The following is a 23,893-nucleotide window of genomic DNA, read 5'->3' as shown; positions in this document are numbered from 1 at the left end:
TTGAAAAAAGAGTCTGATCCTTTAGAGGTTTTAAGCAGGAATTAGGAGGATAGAGTTATGGTCAGATTTGCCAAATGGAGGGTGAGGGAGAGCTTTGTGCATGTCTCTGTGTTTGGAGTAAAGGTAGTCTAGAGTTTCTTTTTGACTCTGGTTGTACATGTAACATGCTGGTAGAAATTAGGTAAAACTGATTTAAGTTTCCCTGCATTAAAGTCCCCGGCTACTAAGAGCGCCACCTCTGGATCAGCATTTTCTTGTTTGCTTATGGCCTTATACAGCAGCTGGTTGAGTGCGGTCTTAGCGCCAGCATCGGCTTGTGGTGGAAAATAGACAGCTATTAGTGATGTGATTTGATTTTAAGGTTACATTTTTTTTAAACAAAAAACTGACCCATTTTAAGGTCAACCCTGTAACGTGAACTGATCACTCATTTTAATATGGTAAAATTATTCATTTGTAAATATTATTTTCAAAATTAACGTTGGAACAACATTGTAAATGCAGGTAAGCTGGTTCTACTCTTTCTGGCAAACTTCTGGTGTTTTGTGGTAGAAAACTAAGCTTGCATTTAATTGCCCCTCCATGTTGCACACAATAAACTTCCATTTCTCCTCTCACACTGGGATTTTTGGATGAATTACGATTAAATCGTCAACCATTTTACTTACTATTACTTACTATTTGGCACTTAATATAGGCATTTTTTATTTAATCTTTTGAAATGGGAAAATGTGTTGTTTATTAAGTTGAACATTGCTCTATATAACCGAATGTTAAATTATGTGAAATAAATTTACATTACCGAAATACCGAAATGGGGCTGATTTCGTGGGACGACCCAGTGACCTTTGAAGTGATTAATATGGGGGATACATCAGGCTATATGTTGTAGTAACCTCTTATGATCTAGGCTATGAATTTTCCAGGTTTACTATAAAATCCCTACACCCTTTTACATTTTCCTGTCTATGCACGTGTTGCTGATGAGGCTGGTTTATGCCATTTGCCCTCAGCCAGTCGTTAGTTACAATAGACAACATGTAGTAAGCCTCTTGTGACCTATTTTTGCAAGAACGCTACAATGTAATAACCATTTATTGGATGCAGGCCTCAAATTTATCCTCAATCTATGTGTTGTTGAAGCTGGTTGGTAAGGATGTGAGCATTTTGGGTGATTATAATGGTTCGCCTGGGCAAGGTGTGTGCTGTCCTGCTCCAGGGTTGAGCTCACTGACTGCTTCCTCAAATCTGCAAAATAAACACACCGGCTCTATTTCATTAACAGAACGAGACTCGGAAGCTAGCGAACATCCGTATTCTCTCTCGTGCTGTGAGCTAGCTAGCGGAAGAGTCAGTCTCATCCGTATAAAAACAACGTCAATTCTTAAACACGTTGTCGCCACACAGATTTGGTCGACATTCAGAAAGGAAGCATATTTGATCCGTCATCTAGCGGGAAGGAAACGGGGTTGAGCAGAGACTAAAATGGAAAAGCACTCGGTTGGAGGAGGAGATAGCCCTGCGCTGCCAGGAGTACCGAATCGAAACAACCAGCCACGAACGCTGGCCAACTCTGGATCGACACAGGCTAGCGTGGAGACATTGGACAGGTGAATGTATAGCTTTTCCGGTCTCGCTACAAAATTGTTACTAGCTACACTGTTATGGTGGATTTTGCACTGGGCAGTAGAAATATAAAAGCGAATTTCCCTCTCGTAGGCTGCAGTTGTTAGACATTGCTTGTCATATGTTGTTACAAAACGTTTAGAATGTTACTACAGCGTTAGTTGTGTGTGTGTGTGTGTGTGTGTGTGTGTATTGGCTCTTGGGCGGTGTCGTGTATAGGCCTATCGTTGTAGAAATGTGACTGGCTCTTTCCTAGGCAATAGCCTGCCTGCATGCATCATTTAGGTACTTTTTTGACATTTGTTGTTAGTGTTGTTTTCAACGTGTTTAACGTTAATCCTCAAAGCGTTTCATTGTGCTGTAACATGCAGTAAATGCATTGTAAGCTACCGTGCCTCTTGTGTATTTCGGCATTCGGCAACGAGAGCGCCAGATGGGCGTAGGGGATTTGTGCTAGTAATGGGTCGGGAACTGAATCGCATCGGTGTAAGAGCCGTTCATTTGGCTCCCTGATTTTTCACACTGCCTTTTGAGCTCAAAATATTTTCTACAGATAAATTAGAAAATAATGAGGATGAATCCTCACTGCACAAACAATAAATAGTGGGGAGAGCAAGTAAATCTGGTCCACTCTCTTTTTTTTTGCAGTGCGAAAAACGTAATATTCCATATTTGGTCAGTTAAAAATGTATTTGAATGCGCATTTCACGAGCTGACATAATGGCAGACGTTTGGGCTTCACATTGGAGATATTTTTTTATTGTTCTATGTCGTTTTTTAAAGCATTTTGAATAAAGAGCCGTTTGGGAGCCGGCTCGCCGAAAAGACTCGGAATGCCCATCACTAATCTCTGCCAAGTGAACACGCCCCTGTTATAAAGTAGTGGCTTTGCCCAGCAGGAATCAGCCTAACCGCGACCTATTTTTGCCCAGATGTTGAAAACAGGCTTTTTTTAATGTGATGCAGCCTACTACTGTGTGTGACTACCGCTGGTATCTCTTAAACATTGCTCTCTCTCTCTCCCTCTCTTGAAACCACTATTGAGCCCTCTGTCCCCCTCTGTCTGTCTCTTTGTTTTTGTGTCCCCTTGTCCCTCTCTCCTTTGAACTCTCTCTCTGACTATTCCCCTCTCCCTCATGTCTCTCTCTCCCTCTCTTTCTGTATATCCCCCATATTCCTCCGTCTATCTGTGTGTGTGTCTCCGTCTCTGTCTTTCTGTATGTCCCCTATATACCTTCGTCTGTCTGTTTCTCGCTCTCCCTTCATCCCTCGCCCAGTCCTACAGGTTCTCATGTGGAGTGGTGTAAGCAGCTGATAGCAGCCACCATCTCCAGCCAGATATCATCCATAACCCCAGACACTGCATCCAGAGACTTCAAGGTGGGGGAAACACGCGTGGTTGGTCCCACGCGGTCACACGCACAAGCACTGACGCGCTCACACACGGTCGCATGCATTAGCATGGATACGCGCACGCACACACACACTTGCTGTTTGTAATAGCAGGCTTATAACAACACACACGAATACGCACACAATAACAGGTTTAGACATCCACGTCATAACCTGTGTTTTCTGACTGACAGGTTGGGAGAAGGACAGATCTCCCAAGGGTGAGGTTAACCATAGCAGCAGCAGTGTTGCTTGTGTGTGTGCGCGCTTACACGCTCTATGTACCCTGGGTCGAGTGATTTGGGTAGTCTTCCTTATGCTGAGTCTTTTCTATAGCAACTGACGTAGTCATGCAATGTCATTCTCTTTGCAAAGGCCACAGTCAACCTTTAGTCTGTCTCTCTCTTTGCACCATTCAGAAAGCATTATTTTAGTTATTTTATTTCTGAATTGAGGTTATAGCTTTTGTGTTCAGCGGGTCAATGCTTCTCTCGCCGTCTGCTGCAGCTTTGCCTTCCGGTGATACACCACTGTTCAGGGGTCTTCTAGGCCTATCCTTTAGCTCTGTGTGTTTTGTGTATGTGAGTGTTAACCCGGAGAGTGTGTGTGTGTAGTAACTCGGTGTGTGCGGTTGTCTGTAACCAACAGGTGTCCAAGAGGCCTGTTTTCAGGGTAAGATTTGAAGACTGGTGGCTTCCACCCAACAGCCTTTTTAACATTCCTAGGTTACCTTAGTACTTGTCAACCTGTCAAGGAGTGTGTAAGCTACAGCGCAGTGTGTTTCTTTGATGTTCTACAGCTATTTTTATGGTTGTCAGCTCGTTCTTTGTGTACTAGTTTGTAGGAGCTGTCATGCTGTTTGTACCTGTAGATATTACTTTCAAGGATAAAGAGACTGCGGGTCCACAGCCTTCAAGGTCAAGGCCAGCGTTTCCCAAACCAGAGGTCGCGACCCCGTGTGGGTTCGCCTGATTTGAAAATTGGGTCGCGAGAGAAAGTCCGAAGTATTTTTTTCGTTGCGCTTCATTCATAGAACCCTGGTTTCGTCAGTAGCCTCCGGTAGCCACTAGATATGGTTGTAATAAACAGAGCAGTTTCTGTTTACTTCCTACAAATGTAGCTCTATCGTTTCTAAATCAAACTGGGTGGAAAATAATAGAATCAATAACCAGGTTTCCATCCAACCTTTTTATTAGAGTAAGGTAAATTCCGGATAAAAAATGTCATGACAGGCCTGATGGAAACAGCAAATGTGTCGCTTAACTTTCCAAATGTCAACAAAATCTTTTTGTGTCAGTAAAATGTATTATGTGTGGAATCACCTTCATGCGCAAATATTGATATAATAACCATCATATCGAAGTGAACTTGGAGTCACATGATAATGTGTTGTGGTCCTCCCACTACGACTCGTGAAAGCGTGCAGTTTATTAAGGCTGCAGATGAAATAAGTTACTTCCCAGGGTGGTGAACGTGCACAGTGATGAGCTTGATGCTCCTTTCCAGTAACTATAGAGGGTTTTATTCTGGTGACATGATGATAGATGCTTGACTGCCGTTTGACAAATAAAAAGAATCTCGCTCTTTTGTCCATAATAATCTTATCGTGAAAAGTAGGCTATACCCACACTGTGGCAATACCAGAGTGGACACACTCGCTATATAACGCAACAATTTGTGTGGCAAAACCATCAGTGGAATTTAGTGGGCTCCCGAGTGGCGCAGCAGTCTAAGGCACTGCATCTCAATGCTAGAGGAGTCACTACAGACCTTGGTTTGATTCCAGGCTGTATCACAACCGGCCGCGATTTGGAGTCCCATAGGGCGGTGCACAATTGGCCCAGCGTCCTCCGGGGTAGGCAGTCATTGCCTGGGTAGGCAGCGTAGCCTAGTGGTTAGAGTGTTGGACTAGTAACCGGAAGGTTGCGAGTTCAAACTCCCGAGCTGACAAGGTACAAATCTGTCGTTCTGCCCCTGAACAGGCAGTTAACCCACTGTTCCCAGGCCGTCATTGAAAATAAGAATGTGTTCTTAACTGACTTGCCTAGTTAAATAAAGGTCCAATTAAAAATGTAAATTGTAAATAAGAATTTGTTCATAACTGATTTGCCTAGTTAAACAAGTCAATTTGATGTAAGCACCTCTCTGGTGGGAAAATGTACATATTTTTTATGCAGATTTTGTGTATTTTTTAAAAATCTATTGCCAATTGGATGGAAACCAGGTTAATAATGATGTTCTTTTATACACAGAAGATCCTACAAACACATTAACTAATGATCTTCTCAACTTCTCTATACCATTTCTGATGCATTTGTCATTTCCAACCATACTTCCTACATATTGGAATGCTGTCAAAAGTACTGTCAGACTGATTTGCAATATACTAAACATTAGCCGTTGATTACATCACTCTTTTGTTTTTCCATAGCGAGGTTGTGGCTTTGCTCCCTTCTTCACTTCCTGTTAGAACTCTACTGACTAAATATTCTAATTTCTCCGCAGTGCTTCACGTCCGTGACCTCAAAGACCCTTTTATCTACCTCTCTGCCACTTCTGCATTCTCTTTCTCTCACGTTCTCTCTCTCATTTTCTCTTTCTCTCACGTTCTCTCTCTCATTTTCTCTTTCCTCATTTTCTCTCTTGTTCTCTCACGATAACTTGCAACTGTAAGAGAATTAACTCTTCCCTTCGCTCTCTCTTTCTCTGCTTCCACGCTTGCCTTGCCTCCCATCTTGGTCCAGGACTTTATGGAAAGGGGACATTGTTACCAAGGCGATAGTGACTCTGCGCTTCCCCCCCACGCTTTGGCAAGTTTCGCTCTCTGTCCATCACTCCCTCCATCCCTCTCTACTGCCCCTTTGGCCTCCCCTGTTCCTTATCTACTGGTGCCCCTTTCCCTATTCATCTGCCTCTTTCGCTCTCCCCCCGCCCTCTCCATTCCTTCTCTTCCACCTACAACCTTCGTTTCATTCTCCTTCTGCCTCCCCCTCTCTTCGGCTGTGTAGCTGTAGCTCGGACAGTGAGAAATGGTTCTGCTTAGAACCCTATGTTCTGTTGAGAGTTCTAGATCTCTGAGATGGCTCTATGGTTCTATGTTCTAGGCTCTCAGAGACGGAACCAAGCAGGTCCAGATGGACGAGGTTCCACTGGTTCCGGGAGAGACCATCAAGGCTGTGGGTGGGCATCCATTCTGTCTTCTGTCGCTCTCTCGCGCTCACGTTCTCTCGCTCTCTCTCGAATCCAGCCACTACTTTTCTGTGTGCCTCTCCCTCTCTCTCTCCCTCTAGATCTCTTTTTCTCCATTTGGACTTATTTTCCCATTTTCTATACCTTTCTGATTTTCCTCTCTATTGTCTTCAGCCTATTATGAGAGGAGCTCTAGTTGTTAACATGTTTCTGTTTGTTTTGTTGTTGTTTGTCCCCTCAGCCAAGGATGTGATGTACATCTGTCCCTTCACTGGCTTGGTGACAGGAACCCTCACCAGCACTGACTATAAACTATACTTTATCAGCCTGGAGAGGGTAAGAGCACCCACATACACACTCAGGTTTGACCCTCGTTCACCCAATTCTTTATTTAAAACTTTTATATGTGAACTTCCCCATCCTGTTCCCGTCTCATTCCCGTCCCATTCTCATCCCACTATTATCTCAGGATACTCCCTTCATCCTGGATGTGAACCTGGGAGCGATCAGTCGTCTCGAGACCATCAGTGTCCAGAGTCATGGAGAGAACACACAGGGCATGGAGATAGTCTGTAAGGTGAGAAAGCACACCCTACTACTGTTGTAAAGCCTGTTTATTAAGCCTGCACAAGGCTGTTATAAGCAGTCATAACAACCGCCATCAGTGGCCAGAGTCATGGAGGGAACACATAGGACATGGAGATCTTCTGTAAGGTAAGAGAGAATTACAACCCAGGCATTACACACACACACACAAGTAGTATTCTCTGTTAAAATGCATGTGCTTGCCCACAGGTTTACGAATTGTGTACGAGAGTTGAAGGAAGGATTGATGGAAGATCTGGTTTCATTTGTATTCATAGATTTTACTTATAAAAACTCTTCTCTCTCTCTCTCCCCCCTTTCTCTCTCTCACTCTACCTCCATCAGGACATGCGTAGTCCCCGGTTTGCCTATAAGAAGGAGGACGCCAGCCAACCAGAGATAGTGGAGGTTTTAACAAAACACACCTTCCCCCTATCAAATGGCCTGGTAAGACCTGTCAATCAACCAATACAGGGCGGGAGTTAAGGATCCTAGCATTCTGATAGGTGCCTGGCATGTAACGCAATATGGGTTGTGATCTTAGTTAAAATCCTTGCTTGTTCATTTGTTGAGACCTGTCACTTACTCTCTGTTTTTATCCCTTTGCAGCCCTTGTTTGCCTTCCTGTATAAGGAGAAGTTTCTTGTGGACGGATGGAAGGTGTACGATCCCATATCTGAGTACAAGAGACAGGTAACCATGGTTGATATTAGCTAAGAGAAGAGATGAGAAATAGTATTCCTGATTTTCCAACATTAGAAAATCTGAACATTTCTGTGTAATTGGAGAAATCACTTGAGATTTATTTGCTTTGATTCTCGAAGTCCTTTTGAAATGTTTCATGTAAGACTAACGTATATGTAATGGATAAATGCAGACGTTTCGGTACATTACTTTGGAAGTAATGGACAACTAAGCACACGTTTACCGGAAGAAATAACATGTTTTAAATTCTATTTTCATTTTGACATAATTTCGATTAAGACATTAATGAGCGAGCTGGGATGGACGTAGTCAATATAACTATTTGTTCAGCACTTTTGAAATGTACAGCAACATAATTCAGAACATGGACCGTTCCTAGTGTTCTTCCTGTACACCAATTCAGAACCGTAAGATAAATAAAGGGGGCATATAAGCAGACAAGGAAAGCTCTTACAATATTCAATGATTACATTTCTCTAAAACAGGTTATAGGCTACATGTGAACCACAAGTCAGAACAGTAGGCGAAATGAAGAGGTGAAAATAGACCAAATTATTAGGGTGATGAACATGGGCTACTAACAGCTTACTACACAACATACACTTAGTATTACTTTCTTAGCTATAGTATGCATATCAAATAATTTATGCAATAGCATACAAGACATTTTTGGAAACACTTTCTTGTGCTGTGTTCACTTGAACAGGAAGGTGGCGCGGTGGCCCTTCGTTGGCAAATTCTCTCATCAAACTTTTTTACAATTCCGAGTTGGATGAAAGTTCAAAATGTATTTTCCCAGTCATAGCTCGTTCCCAGTTGTCTTGAACTCTCTGAAGTCAGATTTTGCAGTTCCGAGTTAAGTTGTTTTGAGCGCGGCACAAGTCATGCTTCGTTGACAGCATGGCCAATGTTGAATGTTTATAATTTTAAACTAGGAAAGAGACCCTTAATCTTAGACTTTGGACCACACAGCTACTCCACTGAATAGCAGGCTAATGATTTTGCAATGCTTGCATTTAGTCACACTGATTCCTTCCAAACCACTCATTGTTGAATTTGCGATTTCCAACTTGTTGTGTAATGTTTATGGCCGATGAGCACCGATATGTTTTACCTATAATTTCTCTTCAAATGACAATGATTTAAAATGATTTGCCAGTAGAGTGTTGATTCATGAGGATAACTGCTGGCTAGGATTTTGAAAGTATGATGTTGACATGATCAGTCTAATCCAAGCTACTGTAGATATGTGATTTGATGTCATTTTATCTGTGGGCAATAACTTTGAGCCTTCATGGATGGGCACTTCTAATGTAACTCTATGACGGCACCCAAGGGGCTAGAATTTTTTTGCTCTACTCTTAGACTTGGGCGGTGATGCTGTCCCCTTGAGTGACAGAACACTGAGCCAATCACACCACAACGCTCAGTGTCTTCTTGTCAGGACTTTGTTCATTACGAGGATATCATTCACATTGCATATCAAAAACTAGGCTAGAAGCTTGCTAAATAGTTTGTTGCTAGGAAACATGCCAATGTGACAACTGAATTCAACAATGTCAGTTGCTGGAAACCGCTGGTCAAACTACAAATATGTGGGACGATTTGACAGCATAGCGCCACTTGCGTCATGACTGCAACATTGAAGGACCGAGGAAATTCATGTTCATCCCATTTACTCGCCACGTTAGGTCATCAGATGTCTCTGCAAAAACAAACAAATGAATGCTAGCTAGCTACGTTTTTTCCCTCGTTCGGCCTGCATTTACAATGTATCCAATATCCGTTTGTGTGGATGTTGGTTTCGCGTTCTGTAACTTTGTAGCGAGGATGGTCTTGTGTATGCAGTGTATCTGTCCCAGAGACATCCAACTGTCCCGTATATATGTTTTTAATGCCCCTTCTTGCCAATCAGAAAACGGTCTTAAACAATGCCGTAGTCAAAGAACTGATGAATGAACTGTTGCTCACTACATTTAGAGTCTCTTGTTTTCCTGCTCTCCCCATACCAGGGTCTTCCCAACGAGAGTTGGGCCATCAGTAAGATGAACAGTAGTTATGAGGTGTGTGACACCTACCCTGCCCTGCTGGTCATCCCCACGAGCATCAAGGACGACGACCTCAAACGAGTTGTGGCCTTCAGGGCCAGGCACCGCATACCGGTACGTCTGGGGATGTGTGGGGGGGGGGGGTGGTATGTGTAAAAATATATATATATATTTAAAAAATGAAGATATGTGTTTTACCTGTTGGTGCTAGCTGTGTGTATACTGTGTACATGTTTAAATGTGCTGTTATTTTGAAAGTTGCCTGGAAAGTTTCCTCAAAAGGTATCTTCAAAATGATGCCGAAACTTACCCTGTACCCCGCTAGGTGTTTACCATAAATCCACCCAGAGAGCCAGGCCGCTATAACTCCTTCCTTCCTCGCTCTCTCGCTTGTTCTCTCTCTCCTTCCTCTTCTTTAGGTATTGTCATGGATCCACCCGGAGAGCCAGGCCACTATAGTGCGTAGCAGTCAGCCTTTAGTGGGACCCTCTGACCGGCGCTGTAAGGAGGACGAAAGATACCTCCAGACCATCATGGATGCTAACGCACAGTCTCACAAACTCACCATATTTGACGCCCGACAGAGCAGCGTGGCAGACAACAACAAGGTGATCTATTGCAATTTAAGACTGATGTCGTCAACTGGAGACCGTGATGTAAGCATTGGTGTTCAAGCTAAGTTTGACTTGAATCTCAGCTATGTTCTATATCATGACGTGTTTTATGGGGACCGTAAAGGGACCGTATGGTAAATGTCTGGTATGTACGGTGTTTTGAGCAATTTTGGTGAATGTCCTGTAACTATGTCTGCCTGTTTTATGAGGTCACTCTTATGTCACATCACCAGCTCTCCAAGGGCTATTGATTACTTTGTGTCTGTTTCCATCTCTTCTCTCTCCTACCCTCTCCCTTCATTTTTTCCGCTCTGCTAAATGTCCTTTCCACCCCTCTCTCCCCCAGGCTAAAGATGGTGGTTATGAGAGTGAGAGTTTCTATCCCAACGTGGAACTCAACTTCCTGGAGATCCCCAACATCCACGTGATGAGGGAGTCACTGAGGAAACTGAAAGAAGTGGTCTACCCTAGTACAGACGAGGCCCACTGGCACTCTGCAGTCGACCAGACACACTGGCTAGAGTACATGCGGGTGAGGACTCTCTCGCTCTCTCTTGCTCTCTCTCGTTCACACGCACATACACACACTCTGGCTCAAGGGAGAGAGATGGATACGCACACAACACATTTTCACAAGTCCTTACATATCCCCCCCCCCAGGTCCTCCTTGCGGGTGCAGTGCGTATAGCTGACAAGCTGGAGTCTGGTAAAACCTCTGTGGTGGTCCACTGTAGTGATGGGTGGGACCGGACAGCCCAGCTCACCTCTCTGGCCATGCTGATGCTGGACAGCCACTACCGCACCCTCAGGGGCTTCCAGGTGAGTAAAAGGGATGGGGAAAGGGGGAGGAAGAGAATGTTTAAGGGCTGGACAGGGGACAGCCACTACCGCACCCCCAGGGGCTTCCAGGTGAGAAGGAAGGTTGGGAGGGAAGGAAGGGAAGAGAAGGAGAGCAGACTGTGGTGAGTGAGGAAGGGAAACCTTTGTCTCTCGTCATTTGTGTTATAAGTAAAGTATAAGAGGTGTGTCTTCTCAGGTACTGCTGGAGAAGGAGTGGATCAGCTTCGGACACAAGTTCGCCGCGGTAAGAGGAGTGTGTGTGATGTCTGCATTGTTTCTTGTGTGTTTTCTTAAAGATGTGTGAGAGGATCTTTGTGTGTGTGTGCGTCTGTGTGTGTGTTTAATAACCTGTGTGGGTGTGTTTCTCAGCGTGTGGGCCATGGGGATGAGAATCATGCCAACTCGGAGAGATCACCTCTCTTCATCCAATTTATAGACTGTGTCTGGCAGATGACCCGACAGGTGAGTGTTACACACACACACAGAGACGCACGTACAAACCGACACAAACACACACAGTACGTACATGTAGACACACATCTGGTGAGATTTCCCTGCTACCTACACACACACACACACACACACACACACACAGGTAATTGTGTAGTAATTGTGTAGTTATACTCAATCTGTCTTTCTGTCTCTCTATTTGTTCAAAGTTCCCTGCAGCATTTGAGTTCAATGAGTTGTTCCTAATCACCATTCTGGACCACCTCTACAGCTGCCTCTTTGGTACGTTCCTCTACAACAGCGAACAGGAGAGAGTCGTCAATGTAAGTATCATTTCTTCACCGGCGGACAGTAAAACTGTCTATGGAATGTTAATTGATTCCTGACCATCTGTCTCTTCTTCTTCATCCACAGGAAGTCCAGACCAAGACAGTCTCTTTATGGTCCTACATCAACAGTCAACCAGAGGACTTCACCAACCCGTTCTATGTGGACTATGAGCACCACGTCCTGTACCCTCTGGCTAGTGTTCGACACCTGGAGCTGTGGACCGGGTATTACGTGCGATGGAACCCCCGTATGAGGCCGCAGGTAGGGGTGGTAGTGCGCTTGTGGAGGGAGGGAGGGAGGGAGGAAAAGTGTGTATGGGGGGGTCTGAAATCTGCCTTGCCTACTACTTACATAAACTGCTTACTGTGTACTAATTGTACTATATTCTATTTAGAAAAACTAGATTTGAAAAATATATATATTTTAGAATAAGGCTGTAACGTAACAAAATGTGGAAAAAGCGAAGGGGTCTGAATACTTTCCAAACGCGTTGTATGTTTGTGTATATCGTACTAACCATGTCTCTCTCCCCATCAGATGCCAGTGCACCAGAATCTGTTTGTGTATATCGTACTAACCACGTCTCTCTCCCCATCAGATGCCAGTGCACCAGAACCTGTTTGTGTATATCGTACTAACCACGTCTCTCTCCCCATCAGATGCCAGTGCACCAGAACCTGTTTGTGTATATCGTACTAACCACGTCTCTCTCCCCATCAGATGCCAGTGCACCAGAACCTGTTTGTGTATACCGTACTAACCACGTCTCTCTCCCCATCAGATGCCAGTGCACCAGAACCTGTTTGTGTATATCGTACTAACCATGTCTCTCTCCCCATCAGATGCCAGTGCACCAGAACCTGTTTGTGTATATCGTACTAACCATGTCTCTCTCCCCATCAGATGCCAGTGCACCAGAACCTGTTTGTGTATACCGTACTAACCACGTCTCTCTCCCCATCAGATGCCAGTGCACCAGAACCTGTTTGTGTATATCGTACTAACCACGTCTCTCTCCCCATCAGATGCCAGTGCACCAGAACCTGTTTGTGTATATCGTACTAACCACGTCTCTCTCCCCATCAGATGCCAGTGCACCAGAACCTGTTTGTGTATATCGTACTAACCACGTCTCTCTCCCCATCAGATGCCAGTGCACCAGAACCTGTTTGTGTATGTCGTACTAACCACGTCTCTCTCCCCATCAGATGCCAGTGCACCAGAACCTGTTTGTGTATGTCGTACTAACCACGTCTCTCTCCCCATCAGATGCCAGTGCACCAGAATCTGTTTGTGTATATCGTACTAACCACGTCTCTCTCCCCATCAGATGCCAGTGCACCAGAACCTGTTTGTGTATATCGTACTAACCACGTCTCTCTCCCCATCAGATGCCAGTGCACCAGAACCTGTTTGTGTATATCGTACTAACCACGTCTCTCTCCCCATCAGATGCCAGTGCACCAGAACCTGTTTGTGTATATCGTACTAACCATGTCTCTCTCCCCATCAGATGCCAGTGCACCAGAACCTGTTTGTGTATATCGTACTAACCACGTCTCTCTCCCCATCAGATGCCAGTGCACCAGAATCTGTTTGTGTATATCGTACTAACCACGTCTCTCTCCCCATCAGATGCCAGTGCACCAGAACCTGTTTGTGTATATCGTACTAACCATGTCTCTCTCCCCATCAGATGCCAGTGCACCAGAACCTGTTTGTGTATATCGTACTAACCACGTCTCTCTCCCCATCAGATGCCAGTGCACCAGAACCTGTTTGTGTATATCGTACTAACCACGTCTCTCTCCCCATCAGATGCCAGTGCACCAGAATCTGTTTGTGTATATCGTACTAACCACGTCTCTCTCCCCATCAGATGCCAGTGCACCAGAACCTGTTTGTGTATATCGTACTAACCACGTCTCTCTCCCCATCAGATGCCAGTGCACCAGAACCTGTTTGTGTATATCGTACTAACCACGTCTCTCTCCCCATCAGATGCCAGTGCACCAGAACCTGTTTGTGTATATCGTACTAACCATGTCTCTCTCCCCATCAGATGCCAGTGCACCAGAACCTGTTTGTGTATATCGTACTAACCACGTCTCTCTCCCCATCAGATGCCAGTGCACCAGAACCTGTTTGTGTATATCGTACTAACCACGTCTCTCTCCCCATCAGATGCCAGTGCACCAGAACCTGTTTGTGTATATCGTACTAACCACGTCTCTCTCCCCATCAGATGCCAGTGCACCAGAACCTGTTTGTGTATATCGTACTAACCACGTCTCTCTCCCCATCAGATGCCAGTGCACCAGAATCTGTTTGTGTATATCGTACTAACCACGTCTCTCTCCCCATCAGATGCCAGTGCACCAGAACCTGTTTGTGTATATCGTACTAACCACGTCTCTCTCCCCATCAGATGCCAGTGCACCAGAATCTGTTTGTGTATATCGTACTAACCACGTCTCTCTCCCCATCAGATGCCAGTGCACCAGAACCTGTTTGTGTATATCGTACTAACCACGTCTCTCTCCCCATCAGATGCCAGTGCACCAGAACCTGTTTGTGTATATCGTACTAACCACGTCTCTCTCCCCATCAGATGCCAGTGCACCAGACCTGTTTGTGTATATCGTACTAACCACGTCTCTCTCCCCATCAGATGCCAGTGCACCAGGACCTGTTTGTGTATATCGTACTAACCACGTCTCTCTCCCCATCAGATGCCAGTGCACCAGAACCTGTTTGTGTATATCGTACTAACCATGTCTCTCTCCCCATCAGATGCCAGTGCACCAGACCTGTTTGTGTATATCGTACTAACCACGTCTCTCTCCCCATCAGATGCCAGTGCACCAGAACCTGTTTGTGTATATCGTACTAACCACGTCTCTCTCCCCATCAGATGCCAGTGCACCAGGACCTGTTTGTGTATATCGTACTAACCATGTCTCTCTCCCCATCAGATGCCAGTGCACCAGAACCTGTTTGTGTATATCGTACTAACCACGTCTCTCTCCCCATCAGATGCCAGTGCACCAGAACCTGTTTGTGTATATCGTACTAACCACGTCTCTCTCCCCATCAGATGCCAGTGCACCAGAACCTGTTTGTGTATATCGTACTAACCACGTCTCTCTCCCCATCAGATGCCAGTGCACCAGAACCTGTTTGTGTATATCGTACTAACCACGTCTCTCTCCCCATCAGATGCCAGTGCACCAGAACCTGTTTGTGTATATCGTACTAACCACGTCTCTCTCCCCATCAGATGCCAGTGCACCAGAACCTGTTTGTGTATATCGTACTAACCATGTCTCTCTCCCCATCAGATGCCAGTGCACCAGAACCTGAAGGAGTTGTTGTTCCTGAAAGCTGAGTTACAGAGGAAGGTTGAAGAGTTACAGAGAGAAGCATCTTCATCACACGGCTCTCTTTCCTCTTCATCAGAACACACATCATCACCCTCGCACAGCGGGGGAACGCCCCTACACACCACCGTCTGAATACACACACATACCCCTACCAACACATTTGTCTTTGTATTCCCCAAGTGTTTTTATCATAGAGACAATAAGTACACACTTGTAACAAAGTTTTGTTCTTGGTTGTATTCAAATAAGAGAAAAGATATAGGGTAATGTAATTGTTGAAAGAAATATTACAGTATTAAGAGAAATGCACCATAATATTTTGTCGAACGTTGAAAGTGTAAATATAAATAGATGTAACTAATATATTTATACCTACCAAAAGTATACTCTTTAAGAATGACAACAATTTCTAATTGAATTGAATTCATAGTTCTAAACTATCAATAGCACTTCTCAACTGCCACATTCCAGTAAGCATGTATTATCAACTCAATGGCAGCCTATTCCCTATAGGTCCCGGTCAAAAGTAGTGCACTATGTCGGGAATAGGGTGCCATTTGGAGTGTAGACTGAATAAGATCTCTATCTCTCTGTACTAACTTAACCTGATCCAGCTGTGCCATAACTATTCCTCTGTAATATAATGTGCCCCCCCCCCCCTCTTCCTGTCCGTCCATTTAATGTGCCCTGACTGGAGGTTTACCTTTTTGCGTATGTTGTGTTCCTATCAACACGTTCCATTGAAAGTCTGTGCACGTGTTTGTTTTTTTAACGTCATTTTTTCCCCTATTCAATGTGTTTCATTTCTATGCAATGGTGATATCCATATGATCTGTATTATATATTGTATTCTTGTTATCTTTGGTATTCCTTTGTGACTTTTCTTTCATTGTGGTGACGCCAAGTCCTTATTTTAGGTTACCATTTGCACCGAGATGCTCTCCTTGCCCTCTGCCGACGTTAATCAATGGTAATGTGGTCTGAGCTCATATCCCCTTTGTGGCTTTGAAGACACACTGCAGCAATACTGACATCCTGTGATACCCATATCCTTTTCCTTGAGGATTAGATCAATATCATTTAATATCATTTAAGTCTAACTAACCTTAATGTCTTCGATATTGTGTATGGTTCCTACTGTATTATGGTGGTTGTAGCTGTTTCCTGTGTCATGTGATGGTTATAACCACTGTTTCCTGTGTCAAGTTTATGTTCTCATTACTGTGCTGCAACTTCATTGAACTTTTCTGTGGTAAATGTGATTATTTTCCAATTATTGTAACCTATTGTTTTTCTCTTAGTTATTTTTTTGGGTTGACATGGTCAAATAACTTAAGAATAGATTGGTAACAAATGTTCTAATTTGGCACACAAAACCTAGAGGCCATGAGTAACTTGATAAATAAATAAAACATGTCATCAACTGGCCTATAGGTGGCGCTGTTATAAGCAGTCTCACTTACCCCCTCATATCCATCGCCCCGTTTGACCTAGAGACTTGAAACATTGTACATAGGTGAACAAATTTGCTTCAAGGACCCATAAGGTCAGGATTGATTTTCCTCCATCTTGAAAATGTACAAAAAACACCAAATTCGGTATGTAGGCCCATCTTTTAACTTCGCGTGAGAAACGCTAAAGTACATTGCGTCAAACTCATTCCACGGAGGGCTGAGTGTCGGCAGGTTTTCGCTCCACCCTTGTACTTGATTGATGAATTAAGATCACTAATTAAGGGGCGGCAGGTGGTTAGAGCGTGGGGCCAGTAATTGAAAGGTTGCTGGATCGAATCCCGAGCTCACAAGGTAAAAATCAGTCGTTCTGCTGGTGAGCAAGGCAGTTGAAGACGTGGACGTGGATGTCTAGGCAGCCCCACCGCACCTCTGATTCAGATGGGTTGGGTTAAATGCGGAAGACACATTTCAGTTGAATACATTGTTGGACAACTGACTCGGAATCCCTCTTTCCCTTTATTAAGGAACCTGGTGGTCTTAATTGAAAGGAAAAACCTGCAGACACTCGGCCCTCTGTTTGATACCCCTGATTGGTTAAGAGATGGCTGAGTTATTGATAAATCAGGAAATTTGATTTGACCTGTCTATTTATTTATTTTCCTTTGTAAATCCACTCCACAATTGCCTGGAATCAAATGGAAATGTTAAGTTTGGCATTGAAATTTAAAAAAGGAAACTTAACCATTTAAATGTTTAACTATATGCATCAAATAATCATAAATCTTCTCATGGACTAAATGTCAGAAACTCAATTTGGTATTTGGACTCATCACAATAGTGCCTACGGAGTTTGAGAAATAGTATTAGCACATATTGTAATATGCTAAAAAATACTTAAAATCTTCTTCTGAACTATATGACTAAATGACACCAAATTGAATGTAGGCCCATAGTTTGAGAAAAGCTAAGGAATTGGTCAATAGATGGCTGAGTTATTGACAAATCAAAAATCTGATTTTATGTGTACATTCAACTTGAAACTTGTCACTATTTTGGTATTCATATCTTAATTTGGTATTTATATTTTTAAAAACAAGGAAACTATTAATAGCAAATATTTATTGAATATTCAAAACATACAATATACTTGCAAGTGAAGCCGCTCAACAACTACATCATACCAGTCATCCAACAGACTCCCATTCAGAGCGACACAGAAGCATCCAGGATCAATGCCCTGCTCAAGGGCACGTTGGCCGATCTACCGCCAGGCCAAAAACTGAACCAGAACCCTCCCAAGATTTCCCCCCCCCTCCCCCACAGTTACCCAATAGCTGTCCCTCAACCATTCGAGACCCCTCCCAAGAACTACAATTAATTCCATTCCCACCTCCAAGAATCCCCCAATAACCAAGAGAATGAACTCGAGAGAAAAAAAGGAAACGACAGAAGCAAACAACGCAAAAAATATAATAAAACCAAATAATACATTTAAAACAAAGGACATCAAGGACAACTAAAATCATAACAGCAATACCAACTGTATATGTTTGTGTGTGTTCTTGTATGTGTTTATTTGAATGAGAGTGTGTATATGCATGTGGACAAACACCTGCGTGGCATCAGCCTCAGGCTGATTCAAATGTACTTTTTATTATGTTTCGATTATTTTATGCCCCAAATATTCAACATTTTGTTGGTGGCAAGATTCTTTGCAGATGTAACACTAATGCTCAGAATCATCTGCAATCATATTCTCATGAACCGTAATGGCAGATTCACTCAAGATGTTGTATTTACATCATTACATCAGTCTAAATGGTTTTCACTAAAAATAGTTGCAGTATTCAGATATGGCCACACTGTACATATAGACGCACATATGCTAATGCGAAAAATACTTCCTTTTTTTTTTGCCGGCTGTTCGCACACATCAAAATGTTTCTTGAGGCAAGTCAGTCTGGTAGCCGAAGTCTACGCCCATTGATGGTCAACAGTACTACTCGTAGTAGGAGTGGGAACTATGGATGGGATTCTTCAATTAAGTGTTTTTTATTCAATGAGAGACAACTAGTTTTCATGAGAAAAAAATCACTTGATAAATACTGCACCAAACATCCTAGTTAGATGTACAATTGCACGACTAAGACCAAAAATGTCAACATTAATTACAGAATTCTTGATTTATCTTAGATTAATTCAGACTTTTTTGAGGAAGTGTATACTGGCTATGTTGTTGCTATGGCGTCTGAAGAGGGACAAACAGTAATATTGCAGCTTCACTCGTTTTTCAAGCAAATGTCTTTTGGGGGCGTATGCCAGTCACCGGAGTTGGCTTCGCCCACACCAGGGCTATAAGAAATGAACCGATGGACATGGGGCCATGGAATTTGGTATTTAAACCGTATGTATATGGGCCTTAGAAGCTATGTGAATATTAATTCACTGCTACCTTTAAAACATATATATTTTTATTGAACATTTATCTAAATAGGCAAGTCATTAAGAGCGAAGTCTTATTTACAATGATGACCAGCTAAACCTGGACGACGCTGCGGGTTGTGATATCACGGCCAGGTGTGATACAGCCTGGACCTTAGTTGGCTGCACCAGACCAGTTGTTGGGACTATAGATGTCAGTGGCACCATTGGATACTAGAGCAATAACTATTGGTCAGGTGGACTTTGCCTCATAAAAATGTGTTAGATTTCAATTATGCAGACAAACAATGTGAAATATTGCATATTGTTGCCATAATACGTGGGTGGAACATAGCCAAACCCTCCCCTAACCCGGATTTAGCTGGGCATATTGTGCGACGCCTCATGGGTCTCCCGGTCACGTCCGGCTGTGAGGGGGTATGATCTTTAACCCTCTTTCTCACTCATCATAATTTTTTTATTCATTCAGGATTATCCGTAATCATGGTAGCATCCACATGAATTTGGATTAGAAATATTTACTGTTCTTATTTATAATAAAAGTGACTCAAATTACAATTACACTTACCATACATTTCTATTGGGCACAAAATAATCTGAAACACAACCAAAATGAACTCACAAGCTAGATGTAGCCATTGCCTCCTAGGAATATGGGATCAAATGCTAAACCTTTGACTACTTTATTGATAAGCATATTTAGAATTAATTATTGCTCATCCTTATCGAGGGTGTCAATCATTTCAAACCCCACTGTGTATAAACTATTTAGTTTATTTTACTTTTAACTAAAATGTTTTGAAGGATTACCTGTTGCATTCAAAGATAACCAACCTACAGTACTAGACTAAACTTTACTTAGCTCAGTTGGTAGAGCATGGCGCTTGTAACGCCAGGGTAGTGAGTTCGATTCCCGGGACCACCCATACGTAGAATGTATGCACACATGACTGTAAGTCGCTTTGGATAAAAGTGTCTGCTAAATGGCATATATTATTATTATATTATTACTTGCATCATCCTTGTGGTATTGAGAGATAAACATGGTAATGCTTTCACTGATTGAACATAAAGTAAATCAGGGATCATCAACTAGATTCAGCTGCGGTCTGATTTTTTTCTTGAGCAGATGGTCACAGATACTTTATAAATTGCCCGCAAGAAGGCCAAAAAAATATAATACTTGACTAAAACATAATTTCAAACTTAGCTTACAATTGTATACGATCACATGTTATGCTTGGGAATAATTATAATTATGCTTCCATAATTATAATCACTTGGAGCTGATTTGGTGTTTATTTTATGTCCAACAATACAAATGAAATAAAACATTTTTCTCAGAAAACTTGGGGGACCACATAAAATCACCTACGGGTCAAATTTAGCCTGCGGGCCACCAGATGGGGAACCCTGTCCTACATGATGGAGTGATTGCTTTGTTATCCAACTGATCTTGTGTCTTTCCTGTCATCCTGTGAACCCCGATCATTGCTGCTCACAGATTTTTTTGCCATGTGTTTATTTTTCAGTCATCTAACATGTCAAGTATTCGGTATTATCCTTTGGTGCTTCTGTGAATACTCTAAATGAATCCCAACCCCCTTGGAAACATGTCATATCTGCATATGAAGTAGCCTGAGTGCCTGTCTGTTTGTGTTATCATGCCTACTCCCTGTTACACCAAACTGTTTGTCTTGCCAACAACAGCAATGGAGTTGGCAAGAACAGAAACAGACTTGCACCCAGTCCAGTGTTTGAGCCATTGTCAATAAAAACCTTCAGACATTCCACAGATATAAAAAATGAAAGCAGAGTCCAGAGTCTTGGGGTTTCTTTTCTTTTCAAATTATTTTATTGGGTTTCATTGATTGATGAATGTTGTTCCATAATGTATTGCCAGTGAGAGACAGCAGTGAGATATAGTATAGAACTGCAGCAGTATAGAAAGCCTCAGTAGGAATCATCACATTTCTGTTGTTAGTATAAGATTTATCCAAGATTGTCCAACATTCAGATGCTCATTGTTAGTTAGAAAACCAGTGGCCTTCAATGACTGTGTGTGTGTGTGTGTGTGTGTGTGTGTGTGTGTGTGTGTGTGTGTGTGTGTGTGTGTGTGTGTGTGTGTGTGTGTGTGTGTGTGTGTGTGTGTGTGTGTGTGTGTGTGTGTGTGTGTGTGTGTGTGTGTGTGTGTGTGTATACATGTCAAATGTGTGTTTTGTGTGTGTGATTGCGCATACATATGTGCATGTGTGCGTAAATTGTGTGTGTAGTTCAGTTGACAGGCACTAGTGAATCAGGCGTGGATTCTGTGCATGCAGAAGGCCATATTGTTAGTACGTATCTGAAGTGAATGCTACAGTCGGAATACATTGTTTACATTGCGATGTCATAAGAGCCCTGCATTCTTACTTCTAACTGGTCAGTGGGGCTGGAGTGACAGCTAGTGCAACGACTGGATGACGTCACTCTAGAATGAGATAAAGAAGAGTGAGACAGTGGTGTAATAGTACTTCTTAATGAAGTACATCTGCACTGGAACCAAATTGAACTGTGTCTCCAAGAACACCCTATTTCCTAGATATTAGTGCACTACATTTAGACAGAGCCACTGGTGAATGGAACTCTTGCGCACTTCCAGGTTTCTATTATGACGACATGCCGGTCCAATCCTTATTGTTCTCATCCTAGACTTCACTGCCAGTTCATACATACCTTCACATTCAACCACCAACTACTACTCCTGATCCAAATACATTATCATCAGACACAAGCCTACCAATGCTAGCCTGGTCCCAGAGCTGTTTGTGCTCTTGCCAGCTCCTTTGCTGTCATGCGTCAAGTCATAAGGAGTTGGCGAGAGAGCGGAAACATACTGGCGCCCAGGCGTTCTCAATGCAAACCCAATGAGGAAAACTTCCAAAGACTACTGCTACCATATCCCAAAACATGCATTGTATTTCTGTACAGTTCCATTATAGCCCATACGGCCGTATGTGTTGCAGAGGAGCCCCTAGATTTAAGGCAATCCAACTGCTGCTATGTCGGTTACCTTTAGTTCCCAGTTATCGTAAACCATAGAAACCAAGGGAAACGTCGAAGCCGTAGGACTGCAAACTACTGGGCAGCGTCTCCTAGGCCATTGACTCGTACACTACTGTATATACGTTTCCTTGCGTCTTTGAAAACTTGACATGATCTAATTTCCAAATCAGGCAAATTATCCATACTGCATCCAAGAGGGACAATAATACCATTCAAAACCATAGCACACCATAGCATAGCATAGTACCACAAGGGTACACCATACCACGAGAGTAAACCATAGTACCAGAAGAGTACACCATACCACGAGAGTAAACCATAGTACCAGAAGAGTACACCATACCACGAGAGTAAACCATAGTACCAGAAGAGTACACCATACCACGAGAGTAAACCATAGTACCAGAAGAGTACACCATACCACGAGAGTAAACCATAGTACCAGAAGAATACACCATACCATGAGAGTAAACCATAGTACCAGAAGAGTACACCATACCACGAGAGTAAACCATAGTACCACAAGATAATCATCTCACAGGCAATTCTGACACACACAACTCTGTGCTCTTCAAATCAAATTCTCTTATATCTACCAAGCCTATAACAAGTCTATGACGGGATGGTGGGATTCTTCGCCCTAACAGTCTCATTCCACGTTTAAAAAGTGAATATTTTTGAGGAATTTCTATGTCATTTTATTTGGGGGATTTTTATGTAGCTATGTGATGTTATCATGTGGAAGACACTCCTGAACATTCAATTGGTCCAGAATCGAATGTCTTCACATGTGTGTTTTCTTTTTGGTTGTGCCCAAAACTACCTCGCATGCAATAGTAAAAAGAAAGGGGATGCCTTCCTCTACTATTTAGTGGCAGTTATAAAGTGAAACATTCAACCCAAAGCACAACACTAAGATCTGGTATGTGAAAATCTTCCAATGGTCAAATCCATCAATGCTACATCTTTGGTGGGTTTTTTAACATCTTTGCTACGAGCGAAAAGCACCGCGGTAGGCGCTGTCGCATCTGAGTTAAGAGAAAGATTACATTCGTTTAACATTCGTTGTTGTTGTTTTTTTGTGTGTAAGCACAGATCTCAGTCACTGGGGTGGGGGGGGGGGGGGTAGCCATAGAAATAGAATGCATAGAATGGACACATGCCCTTAGAACACTGGAATTCAATTGGTAGTTCCCATAGAAATATCATCTCTAGTTCCCACACCATTGTTGCATGTGTGGAACACTGAGAAAATTCTATCCATTCTTGCCATTGAATGTTCCATTCCAGACTGGTCTCATAGACTAGACGTAACATAAGTAAATGCAAATCCATAACACTGAATTTAGTATGATGTTACATTTGGTATAATGTAAAAATCTAGCAACCCAAAGGTTGTGTTCAATTCTCGTCACGGCCAACTTTTAGCATTTGAGCTAATTTGCAACTACGTAACATATTGTATGAATTGCAATTTGTAACATATCATGAAATGGATGAAGGACATCCACAAATGAATACATACCATATGAAACGTAACATATCATATTAAATGGAGTGTCTTGGGTTTTACATACAGAACCATACCAAATGCTCGGAGACAACGTTGTTCATTCTATTGATTCTAGTCTATGTGGTTAGTAGTGTGGGACCCAGCATGAGCTAGCAGGTTATAAGGCATAGAGAAGCACCATAACTACTACAGCAGTGTCATAGGAGAGAGGTTAGCAATGCACACCTGAATCTGGGTGACAGAAGAGGGAAGTGTTAACTACGGTTCTCCAGTTACT

General features: G+C 42.9%; 1 protein-coding gene across 3 annotated transcripts; it reads left to right on the top strand.

Moving 5' to 3' along the window:
• The first annotated feature begins 1,036 nt into the window (after positions 1-1,036).
• On the top strand, positions 1,037-20,869 carry LOC118392208 (myotubularin-related protein 1). 3 transcript variants are annotated; one of them, XM_035783939.2, is made up of 18 exons: positions 1,037-1,610; positions 2,904-3,006; positions 3,213-3,239; positions 3,667-3,690; positions 6,123-6,198; positions 6,449-6,543; positions 6,677-6,784; positions 7,138-7,239; positions 7,402-7,485; positions 9,510-9,659; positions 9,965-10,153; positions 10,506-10,691; positions 10,820-10,978; positions 11,196-11,243; positions 11,369-11,461; positions 11,659-11,772; positions 11,864-12,040; positions 15,121-20,869. In XM_035783939.2, the coding sequence occupies exons 1-18, from the start codon at positions 1,486-1,488 to the stop codon at positions 15,292-15,294; spliced, it is 2,034 nt and encodes a 677-aa protein (XP_035639832.1). In that variant the 5' UTR covers positions 1,037-1,485; the 3' UTR covers positions 15,295-20,869. The 3 variants fall into 3 exon arrangements, with proteins under 3 accessions (XP_035639832.1, XP_035639833.1, XP_035639834.1); XM_035783940.2 differs by lacking the exon at positions 3,667-3,690; XM_035783941.2 differs by lacking the exons at positions 3,213-3,239; positions 3,667-3,690.
• Positions 20,870-23,893: the final 3,024 nt, after the last annotated feature.

Source organism: Oncorhynchus keta, chromosome 13, assembly GCF_023373465.1.
Source record: "Oncorhynchus keta strain PuntledgeMale-10-30-2019 chromosome 13, Oket_V2, whole genome shotgun sequence".
In the NCBI taxonomy this organism is placed as follows: domain Eukaryota; kingdom Metazoa; phylum Chordata; class Actinopteri; order Salmoniformes; family Salmonidae; genus Oncorhynchus; species Oncorhynchus keta.
The sequence above is the reverse complement of the archived record's forward strand: the minus strand, read 5'-3'. Positions and strand labels throughout refer to the sequence as shown.

Excerpts from the sequence above, each read along its gene's own strand:
- LOC118392208 (XM_035783939.2), top strand. The coding sequence starts at position 1,486 with ATGGAAAAGCACTCGGTTGGAGGAGGAGATAGCCCTGCGCTGCCAGGA. Across the intron at positions 7,486-9,509 it reads TATCTGAGTACAAGAGACAG|GGTCTTCCCAACGAGAGTTG; the intron begins GTAACCATGGTT and ends TCCCCATACCAG. Across the intron at positions 9,660-9,964 it reads GGGCCAGGCACCGCATACCG|GTATTGTCATGGATCCACCC; the intron begins GTACGTCTGGGG and ends CCTCTTCTTTAG.